Source organism: Populus nigra, chromosome 1, assembly GCF_951802175.1.
Source record: "Populus nigra chromosome 1, ddPopNigr1.1, whole genome shotgun sequence".
Classification (NCBI taxonomy): Eukaryota; Viridiplantae; Streptophyta; class Magnoliopsida; order Malpighiales; family Salicaceae; genus Populus; species Populus nigra.
Window position 1 is genome coordinate 4510584 of NC_084852.1, and position 12130 is coordinate 4522713.

At 34.5% G+C, this 12130-nt stretch overlaps 1 protein-coding gene and 1 pseudogene across 1 annotated transcript; both read left to right on the forward strand.

Moving 5' to 3' along the window:
• Window positions 1-5156: 5156 nt before the first annotated feature.
• Window positions 5157-7247, forward strand: LOC133693034 (NEP1-interacting protein-like 1; annotated as a pseudogene).
• A 1530-nt stretch (window positions 7248-8777) lies between these two features.
• Window positions 8778-11740, forward strand: LOC133691317 (reactive Intermediate Deaminase A, chloroplastic-like). Its single transcript, XM_062111775.1, has 6 exons — window positions 8778-9019; window positions 9465-9580; window positions 9842-9886; window positions 10338-10411; window positions 10508-10557; window positions 11288-11740. The coding sequence occupies exons 1-6, from the start codon at window positions 8830-8832 to the stop codon at window positions 11416-11418; spliced, it is 606 nt and encodes a 201-aa protein (XP_061967759.1). The 5' UTR covers window positions 8778-8829; the 3' UTR covers window positions 11419-11740.
• Window positions 11741-12130: the final 390 nt, after the last annotated feature.

Consider the following 12130-nt stretch of genomic DNA (forward strand, 5'->3'; position numbering starts at 1 on the left):
TTACTTGTGATTTTACGATTTTATTTAAAATATTTTACTTGCGATTTTATGATTTTTAGTTAAAAAATTTTATTTTCGATTTTACGATTCGAGTTTACGAGTCGAGTTTATATTATATGTTCCATGTCGTGTCAAAAAAGCGTTTTTGACAACCTTGCCTTGATGGCTTTTACCCTTATTTTTTTGTAGTTTCTATTCTTTTTATGCTTGACAAATAAGGCTCCCTCAACATCATCTTCTTGCCTGATAGCCCTTCTTTGCTCCTGTGCTTGTAATGTATTCAACATCTCTGACAAAGTGATTTTTGACATATCCTTAGTGTTTCTAAGGATGTAATTGTTGCCTTAAATTTTTTAGGAATCGTTACAAGAATTTTTTGGACAATCCTTGATTTTGGTAGAGACGTGCCAAGTAGTCTGACTCGGCTAGCAATGTTAAGCAGCCTGTCAGAATACTCTTTGATGGATTTAGTCTTTTTCATCTTCTGCAACTCAAAATCACGTATCAAATTCAGCACCTTCATCCCTCAAATCCTTTCATCTCCTTCATATTCGGTCTTGAGATAATCTCATATCTCCTTTGTTGACTCCAGAGACATGATACGAGTAAAGATGGTGGATGAGACTGCAGCAAACAAACAGGCTTTTGTCTTTGATTTTTTCGTTTTCTTCTTCTTATGTGCTTTGATCTGTGCCATGGTGGGATTGTTAGGAAGTGCAGGGATTTCATAGTCTTCTTCCACTGCTTCCCAAGTATGTCTCCATGTGTATTGCCTAAATCTGGTAGTTGTCTCCATCAAACACCGGCGGAGCAATTGATGAGAAACTAGCTTCGGCTTCCATGATGTATCAAACTCACACATAGTCCCTTTAAGAAGAAAGCTCTGATACCAATTGTAGTTGTTTTAAAATAAAGAAAGAAGAAACAGAGTATTGTTGGCAGTAAAGAAAATAGAAAATGAGAGCAATATATTTTGAAGCTGAAAATTAAATGAGAGCAATATATTTTGAAGCTGAAAATTGAATACAATTAACTGAAACATTACAATTTAAAGCTTGATTAATAACAACCCACTAACATCATGGACATCATGGTCCTAAGATTACGCCATGATCGCAATCATGAATAACAAAAGAAATAACTGATACCAAAGAAATAACAACAACTTTGAAACAGTAAAACAAACTAAACAGTGTTTATACTCCACATTAGCAGTCCACATCAGCAGTCCTAAACACATCTTCTAACAGTTACATTGCCCCAGGTACGCCCATCATTTGAAAATAGGAACCGAACAGTTGTCTATCTTGATTGTGCTAAATAATTCAAAGGTATCATGTTAGTAAATGTTTTTTTTTCTTCCTATGTGCAGAATATGCTCACACATTGAAAGTGACTGAGAAATGTAACCTCTATAGCTTCGGAGTAATTCCACTGGAACTGATTACCGGGAACCGCCAGTTCAACATCTAGACCAAGGAGGGGGCCTGGTTATATGGGTTAGAAGATCAATTCATGATTCAGTGTCAACATCTGAGATATTTGATGTCAGAAAAGCACAATAGAGATGTCTCTAGTTCTCAAAACTGCGTTGTCTGCACCAGCACATCTCCACTTAATAGGCCAACAATGAGAGAGGTCATCGCAATGATGATTGATGCTAGGGAGGCATCAGTGAATTCTCCGTCAGAATCCCCTCAGATGAAGACACCTGCCTAATAAGTTTAGAAATGCATTTTTCTTTTCCTTTGTTTTCTCATTTGAAAACATTATGCACGAGGCCCATGCTTCCATTACTAAAATGATTGGTTAAGGTGACAAAAGTTCAAGGTTTTTGCAGATTGAATACAAGGTAAGGGATTTATTTAATCCTACAGAGACTACTTGCAGTTTGAAGACCTTCTTCTGCAATTCATGTGTTGATCCTGTGAGCTCATTACTTGGATATATATATATATATATATATATATATATATATATATATATATATATATATAATTCCTGACAAAGTTTATATTCTCTCATTTGCTTATGCTAATACTTTTATCCTCCCTCAACTGGATATTGGAATATTAATCCCTGTCAGAAAATTAAGCCTCGCTGAATTGGTATAATTAACTTAAAATTACATAGCATCTCTCTATACTTTTCTCGTCCATCTTATGCTTCTCTGTTTATGTGAAAGTTTATTTCACTAGATGATTCAATGCTTGATGTTGATGCCTGTCTGCAACTTGTACACTCCTCTCAGAAACTTGCTAATAAGTTGGCAAACGTCCTACTAGGCCAAGGAAAAATTGAATCCCCATCCCCACTTTGTCCATAGACAATTTCATATCTAAAATCTTGTGTGAAATTTATGTTCTCTACATTAATTTGTTAAAGAAATATGAAGTTGATGTAATTAAAGACATACTTAAAATGATGATAGCCCACTTCTACAAGCCTATGCATTTAAATTAGCAGTACACTGTAAATGATCTTAAATGGTTTACAGAGGTCTTTTTCTGGGCTTCAAGTCCTGCCATCGCCATTAGTTTCCCATAATTAATTCTCTCCATTCATATGAACTTTCTTTGGTGGGATTTGATCTCGATTATTTGGAATGACATTAAAAATACTTTCTGTGATTGTACTTATTCTGCTTGGCATTTGCAGTTGAGATTTTAATGACAACCAACCAAATCAAGTTAAATTAATGCCATGCATGGAGAAGGACAGGAGCCTTTTTGGCATGATAAGGAATCCCCAAAAGGCCAAACCCGAATAAAAAAAAATGTTTGTCCATGTTTTTAAAATACAGAAATTCACGTTAAAATTATCGCAGATACCGACTCATTTTATATTTTTATCTATGTTTTTATCACTTCTGTATTTATCAACCTAGAATACCGAGAGTTGTGGTGCACAGGTTCAAATTCAAACCATGCACCAAGTATAGAAAATGGGCATGTCTTCACTCCTTCAATAACTCAATGATAAAGAGGAAGACAGAGTCTTTTCTTAAGAAAGAAGTCATCTTTTCAAGGTGGAAGATGTATCTTGTTTCCACAAGGCACAAAATACCTATACTAGAAAATGGTATCTTATCTCTTGGACAAAGCATTAAAATGGAACACCAAAATAGCAATTTGTTGAATCTCAAGAAAGAAGTCCATGGTCTTTCCAGGATCACAAAATAGGCAAGGAAGTGTGAATGACAACCTACCTACCATGATATATACCAAGAAAGTAATCAAGGTAGCCATTGTTTGTTTCTCATTAATGCAATTGAAGGACCCTTACTCCATTTGAACATAATGTCCATGCTTCTGAAATCTTATCGTCTCAAAATATCCTCTTCTTTCCTGTTACCAGCCCACAGAAGCACTAACCACCATCCAGTAGCACCTGGTTTTTAACATTTCCTCCCCCTTCTCTCTCTCTGTCATGCTATTGGCGCCCCTTGTTTTTTTGCAGCTCTGACAAAGCCAAATTGGCCTTTAGTATCAAGTAAGGGAAGTAGCTCTCTCAGCAAATGAAGCACTTCTATCTTATGCTGCTGTGTATTATCCATGATCAGTATATTTAATTAGTTCCAACAGATTTGGCATGCAATTGAATGAGCAAGCCCTGGCCAATGAGATATCAAGTCGATCCTCTTAGTTGTGTAAAAGAAGAAGAACAAGGCTTAAGAGCACTTCAGCCAGCAGCATTAATTATATATTGATGCTATCTTCAGGATGGTTCCAGCACCACGAGACAGGTTAAATCCAAGGAAGGATCTTAGCCTTCGACAAAGTTCCAATGCATTATTATTCTATTTCTTTAGTTGATTGACATCTTTCCCGTAAAGAGGGCATTGAGAATTATCTAGTTGCATGTATTCCAGAACACCCTATTTTGTTTAGATATCATTCAACAATATTCATTAAATGATAGGCATTTTTTTCCACATAGAATCCATGCAGATTTTTCTTGTTGCCTGCATTGCATCAATCAACCTATCAAATTACTGTGTTTGAAACATTTATCCATCATCTTCAACAAAGAATCAACAGTGCTTTCTTCAAGTAATTCAATGCCTTTTTTTTAAAAAAAATAAGGTTTCCAGTTCGAGCTTGTATATGAAATACACTATTATATTATTGGAAGAGTTTTATTTTTTAATAGATCGACTGAGTTCAACTGAATTAGTTGGGTCTAATGAATTTTCAGATACTGGATTGATTTAGACAGAAAAATATCATCTCCAATAGGGATCTTTACTTAGTTTATTCAATTCGATCAGTAACACTAATGATCTATCCAGCTCAACCGATCCAATGAATTTTCAGATACCAAAAAAATATCATCTCCAGCAGGGATCTTTACTTAATTAGTTATTCAAGTCTAGTTTATTCAATTCGAACAGTAACACTAATGATTCTGTTGTGTCGCTCAGTCCGTGTTCCTTGCTGATGTAATCTTAGGCTGGCACGATCTCACTCTCATTTTTCTCTTGCGTTCCCTCTCCTTGCTCTCTCTTCCTCCAAGTGTGCGGAAGTGGGGATAGCTCATAATTTCTGGGACAACTCAAGAAATGTTATTATATGATATCAGCGCTAGCCAATGGCACCCCAAGCCATACTCCTTCGCCATTGGACTAGGATATAAGATAATTGACAAGTGAAAATAAAAGCTCACAAATTGTCATTCTAAATAAAATATATCATTTTTAATGAATAAATATAAAATTTGGAACTGTGATTGAGAGGGATTTTTAAATTAGTTTTTTCTTCAATTTTTTTATTTTTAAAATCAGTATATCAAAATTATAGTAAATATTAAAAAAAATATTTATTTAATTGTTTTTAAAGAAAAAAATATATTTAAAAAGCAATTGAAATCAGAATAAGAGTGTTAAACATCCTAATTAATGCTATCCCTAGGGTAGCTTTTTCAACTGCAGGAAGAGAAAGTTGACAAGTGAACTTCCTGAAAATGGGAAGGGGGGCCTAAATTACTATCATTTTCTGTGCATTATTTTCATCAATTTGCATGCATGAGAAGCTGTCATGCATAACACCTTTCCCAATCCATGCATGTATATATGTGCATCATAAATGCTCTATTGTGCACCCTCCTATAAATGCTTGTGTGTAGCTTCACACATTTGACAGCTGCACACTACTTACCTTTGCTTTCCTTCTCATCAGCTAAATTAAGGCTTTCACACACTAGCAAAATTCCGTTCTTCCAATGATGAAAAGGTGGTTTTCTGGCGTAACAAAAGCTTCTTTCAGGTGTAAAGAGGCCGTTTCTTCGTGGGTTTTTGCAGCAAAGCTAGAGGGTTTTGGAACTGGACTTTTCATTAGATCAGTTCTGAAGAATTCCGTCCTTGCTGCATCTACTTGTATTTTTGCACTAGGTATGCCTCTCCTCCTTGTACTTTCTTCATTTTCTGATCTGGTTAATGGAAAACTAGTTCACATCCAGGGAAACTTTTTTAACTTCTTTTTTCTTCCTTCAAAACACTGCATTTCAGCCCTTCTGGGAATCCTTCTGGCAGCATTTTAGCTGAATCCTGTTAGAGATAGCTTCATGCCTTCATGTATATTAGTGTTAAGATAAGAGTTTTGTTTTCACCTTTAAAGATGTATGACTGTGTTCCATGCATGCTAGGGCCACAAAATCACCAGTCCATCCCATGCAGGGATGGGCATTAATAAATGCACTTCTAGCTAGTTGCTGACTCCACACTTCTCTCCAATGTACATGATCAGCTAGCTAGGCTTCCACTTGCTACATAAAGAAACTTCAACTGACATTTGATAGTGACAGAAAGAATACAATTATATACACATAATCCACACTTTAAGTAAGGCCTGTATAATCATATATATTTGCTTAATCTGTCAAATAAATTATTTATTCTATGAAAATATCAGTATTCATTTGGATGCTAGCTCTTACTTAACCTCTTTGCATGATTCTTAAATTTTGTCCTTGGTTTTGCAGGAGGGGCTCTAGTGGGATCAATCATAGGAGCCATGAAAGGTCAGACAACAGAAACTGGGTTTCTTCGTGGCTCTGGAGTAGGTGCTGTTGCAGGCGCCATCACTGCTGTTCAATTGCTAGAATCAATTACTAATGGTGAACCATTGTCCAAGGTAATACAATCCATATCCACTGTATAAATACACCAGCATTTCAATGATTTTCACAGGAAAAAAACAAAGGATAAAAATAATATACATCTGCTTTTAATATTGATATGGTATTTTTCACTGAATTAATGCATGTTAAAAAGAACTGCAAAATTTAATAGGGAGGCCCGTTTCAATAAACTGTACACAGCATCATGATTGTCTCTTTCAATTTAAGAGGGAGGGCCATGCGCTTTAGAATCCAAAGTAAAGGGGACTTTACTTTTTTACAGGTTGCTCTCTTGCACAGCTTGTTGAATGGGAAGGTATTCATGGAATGGGTAGGTCCTGCGGTGCTAAAAGCCTATCAATGGCAGGTAAGTAGACCTGTTCAATTTGCATACCAATAGTTCTTAGAATAGATTATTGAACGTCTATGTGGGACTTAATCAGGCTTGTAAATCTCCCAGGTTAATGCATTGGAAACAACTTACAGAGAAATATCAGACATTTATGACACAAGTGAAGTTAGAGGCTTGTCCGAGGATTGTATCAAAAAACTTCCTGAATGTACATTCAAATCTGACAATAACATTGTTGAACAATGCTGCCTCCCCTCTAGTTGTGCTATTTGCTTGCAGGTACTGAACTAATTGTCTTTGAATGATTATTTTAGCTCTGTGAGGAAATCATTGTAATCTTGCTTTTAACAGATTTTTAACAAATTTTTTTTTGTCAGGATTTCAAGGATGGAGATTCAATGAGAAAACTTCCCCACTGTGGACACTACTTTCATCTGTCCTGCCTAGATAAATGGCTGGCTAGAAACGGATCTTGCCCAAATTGTAGAAATTCTGTATGTGATGACAATGATGTATAGTACTAGATCACTTGTTTCCACTCACAAATTAATCAAAAAAGGAAAAAAAGAAAAGAAAGGGGAGTTGGTTTTGGCCTTTCTGGGTTGCAAGATGTTGCTTGAACAATATGGAATGTGTTAGCATGATGTCCATTAATGGAAGTACAAGGCTCGACTGAAGGAAAATGAATACTCCTGTTCTGTTCTGTGCGGTATGTTGTGCCATAGTTGCAATACTCGATTATTTTCTTATCAAATTAAACTAAAAATATTATCCGATTCAAGCTTAAGTTTTTTTTAACATACTTGATGATAGAGTTTAATAACTGTGTTTTGGGATTTGTCCCATATTCAATAAAAGAAGTGCAACTAAACTTACAAAGGTGAGCATATTTGGTGGTGATCATATTATTTTCTTTATTGGTAATCATGTTATTTTTAAAAGTATTAAAAATTTCTATAAAAAGTAAATGAAAAAAAAAATTGGAGAATGAAAAAAACTGAAGAAATAAAAAAAAATAAATCAAATAAGTCTTAGTAAGACTTTTAAACAAGTAATATGTTAAATTTTAGACCTGGACTCAATTAAAAAAACTTAACGTCTGATAAATTTAATGTTAAATAATAAAATTAATTAATTTAATTAAAAATTAAAATTCTTTTTAAAAAGATAAAACTAACAAAAATCAAGAAAAAAATTAAAGACAATTTGTGCTATTCAAAACAATTAAAAAATCTCATATAAAGTAGAAGAAAAAAACAAAAGAAATGCTAATAGATGACACTAAAAAAAACTTTAAAAAAACATAAAGCAAACTCGAGATAATTTTTATAAACTCAAGTTAATCTTTTAAATTTATAATTTATTAAATTTTAGATTTAAACTTAATTAAAAAGTTAAATACTTGATTAATTAAATATTAAATAATAAAATTAAAAAAAAACATGTAGAAAAATAAAAATAAAAAGAAAGTGCCACCATGTTCTTGAACTAACTTGCCAATAAAGAAAATAGTGTGATCACCAGCAAATCTGCTCACCTACCGTAAGTTAAGTTGCACTTTGTTCACTGAAGAAGGGACAAACTCCAAAACATGCATGCAAAAGGCCTAGGAAGAGCAGCGAGCTTGCTTCCACACCAATTGAATGCAGTTGATTCCACAATAGTTATTTTTAAAAAATTATTTGTGGTATGAACACATTAAAATAATTAAAAAATAAAAAAATTATTAATTTAAAATAAAAAAATAAATTAATTTTTTAAAAAATATTTTTAAAATATAAAAACAAACATTTACTGTTCCGCTTCGGTTAAAAATAGTAGAATTAATAAATGATGGCCTTTGACAATATTGTTTATATTAATATCACCTTATGGGCTTCCAAACTCAGTTGAGCCCAAAACAACGGGACCAGAGAATTTAAACACCTAGTTTCTACTGTCAGCAACCAAAATTGAAAACAAGGAATTAATGGTGTTATTTGGTCACCAGACTTTATTCTTATGCCATAGATGTCCTTTACTATTTATTTTCTTAATTTCATCCTTCTATCCTTGTTTGTCAGCATCTGTCTTGTTTCCTTTAATAACAAACCTCACAACAAAAAACAAGTAATATTGAAAAATTTATAAATAAATCATTTAATTTAACCAAATTTACTTTAAAAATGATGGATTTGATCATCCTTAACCCCTAATGGTTATGGAGATGAGGGGTGGAGGATAATATTGGGATAAAAACAAGTACGAGGACTAAACGTGACAAGATTAAGAGTAGGATTAGATGCACCATTAACTTAAAAAAAAACTCCAACTAAAGCATCACCTGCAACCTCATTAGAAAACTGCAAGCAAGAGAGAAAATGTCGTGGTGTGCTCTAAAACCCTTCAATGTCTCGTTGATGAACGCCGGCGCAGTGCGCAACCGAACCCCTTTTTCCATCGGCGGCATTGGTTGCGCCTCCGTCATCAACACCGGTCTCTGGCGGCAGTGTTGTTCCACTCGATTAGCCACTCCTCCTTTCGCTTCCTTGACCACTTACACTTTACCTCGTAACTCTCTCTCTCTCTCTCTCTCTAGTTTTGTCTTCTTATTTCGAATTCTACATGTGGACTTGATTAGCTAAATGCGTGTAACTAAGTAAGTTGGATATAAAGTTTGAGACTTTATGAGAGTATGATGTGATAGTATGAACAGAGTAAAAAAATCTTGGATTTTTCATGGGAATTGATTTGTGGGTTTTTGTTAATATGTGTGTGAATGATGAACTTGTAGAAAAGTATGGCAATTTTGTAATGTTGAGTTTGATGGTATTGGTTTGATAGATGTGGAGAGTTGAAAAGTTTGTTTAATGTGTGATTGTTTTGCTAGGAAAGAGGGTGATTTGTATGGGGTTCGATTTTTTGGTTATTTTGCTAGAAAGGAGGTTGGTTTATTTTGGGATTCGATTTTGTGGCTTTGATGGCTGACGGTGGCAAATGTATGCTTTGATTGTAGCTAAAAAAGAGGCTGTTAAAACTGACAAGGCACCAGCTGCATTGGGACCATATTCTCAAGCAATTAAATCCAATAACCTAGTATTTGTTTCAGGTGTTTTAGGTCTCATTCCAGAGGTATGATTCAATGCTCCATTTCCATTTTGAATGACTGTTTGATGTCTTTCCATATTTTCCTGTTCTTTTGGTTTTTGTGATTTGTACTTTTGGAGGAGGATGGATGTTGGAGTATAAAATATGCTTTTGTTGGGGTCCTTAATTATTCTACTATTGCATGCTTGTTGAGATCAAACCACGCTACTGCATATGTTAAGTTATTTTTTTCTTAGTATCACTTTCTTGTATACTTGCAATATGATTTTTGATACTCTTATGCAGACTGGGAAGTTTGTCTCGGAGAATGTTGAGGATCAGACAGAACAGGTATAAGCAGCCCTTGAGTTAGAATTTCTTGTTGTACTCTTCTTTTTCTTTTTATTTTTTCTGTTGAGTTGGTGTTCAGCTCAAGAGGCTAGCTCCAGTGGTTTTAGCAATTTTATTTCTTAGTTTTGTGTACTCTGCCTTTTATGATCAGCCTATTTTTATCTGAAGATATGCTGAAATTGTAGCGTGCAGTCTTTTCCACTGATATAATGTTTCCTCTTAGATATCATTGTGAGCTTTGCGTAAATGTTATTGATTGTGCAATTTCTCTCCTCTATTATCTCCCTCTTCAAGAATGTTATTCTGGGTTTGATTTAGTTGTATTTATGCCAAATTGCTTCTGCCCTATTTTGTTGGTTGGTCTTAGTTTGACTGCAATTGTGCGTAGCTTCTCAGTTTCAAGCTGATAAGCAGATTAATAACTGACAGATTGACTATATGAACTTTACAGTTACTTAAGAATATGGGGGAGATACTGAAAGCTAGTGGTAGCGACTATTCCTTAGTAGTAAAGACAACAATAATGTAGGGTTCTCTTTTTACCTTGCAATATTTATTTTTTATTAAAGATTGGAAAGAGAATTGACTCTATCCTGGTTCGTACTTTGTTGTTTTCTGCAGGTTGGCTGACTTGAAAGACTTCAAGAAAGTGAATGATATCTATGCAAAATGTATGTTATGATCGAATTGTTTTGTGCAGATTATTAGTACTGTCATGTTATGGAGCATAAAGGTTTTCCCCTAGTTTGTGTTGCAAATTACTATGTCTACAATACATTGGACCTGCCAGTAACAAGAAAATGAGAATATTGTATATCACTCTGCAAATGTAGAATATGCTTTAGTGAAAAACTTCAATGCCTGGCATGGCAGGTGCTTTCCAAATCCACCCACGCTGACTTTCAAGTTTTCTACATTTGAATGATAATGCATGTTATTTTTTAATAGGCAGTACAGACCAAAAATCTGGATCTGTATAATCATTATATGTAGGTAAGACTTCTATATGGGTTAAGAATTGTCCCTTACAGTTGTAGCAGGATTGATAAGCATTCAATACATGTATTGATGATCAGCTTGCCATTAACTTAGGATGTTGACTGAAACGGGAACATGTGAATCGCTTTTTGGCTAACCTTGATCATTATGCATATTTTCTTCATTTTTCTGGTAGAGTTTTGGCAAGTCCAAGCTATTCTGTAGCATCAAATTCTTTGCTGATAAGTGCTTACTGGATAACATTTAAGCTTCTAAAGGATCAGTTTTTGACATAAGAATATGTATCTGGAAATTTCTTTATAAAGTATTTTTGTCCCTTTATGAGAAAATGAAAATTTGTTATCTGGCATCTGACATCATTGCAGTTTGCAACCCAAGTTAATAATATGGTTTGTGTTTCAGACTTCCCTGCACCATTTCCTGCTCGCTCAACATATCAGGTAGCAGCATTGCCATTGGATGCCAAGATTGAAGTCGAGTGCATTGCTGAACTTCCCCAAAAGGTGGAGCCTCAGCCAGTTTCGCTCGCGTGACCTAAGTTAACAATGTGAAGGAATTCATCTGGCACTTTTCAGAAGTTGTTCAAGTTAATAAAAGTGGGAGGGGCCCGCATACATGACAATGGGGTTCTACTTTGTCATACTTCCCCTTGGTTGTCTTTCCCATCATTAGTAAACAACTGGACATGCTTGAGAACATGGGGCAAGAAGCCCCAGGGTAGTCATGGAACCAAAAAAATGAACAAACATTGAGGAATTTACAGCGTTCTGTAAGTGCCATTATTGGATGAATTTGTAACTTTGTGAAGTTTAAGCCAGAACTTTAAAGCCTTGCAGGTTGCAGTCTTTTTGTTAACCTCGCGTCTGACGCAGCACTTGTTTACAAATGTCTTATGCTGAGAATTCAGAATCTCATCGTGCATAAGAAGGCTCGAGTTTCATACTAATTTAGAGTGCCATCGTGCATGCATTACTCACATGCATTACCACAGCAACTCAATTACAATTACATTATAATTATAATTTATAATTAAAAATCATATATTATATTTTGTATTTATCTTTCAGCTTTTTAATTTAATTTTTAGCTAGTGTTAACAATTTTATCAGAAGTTTTAATTTATTTTATTAAATACATATATTAAGGAGGTGTTTGTTTTCTGGAAAATGATTTCTGGGAAATCACTTTCCAAACTTCTCTGTGTTTGTTTGTCATTAGAAAAGTTGGTCAACGGAAAATACTTTT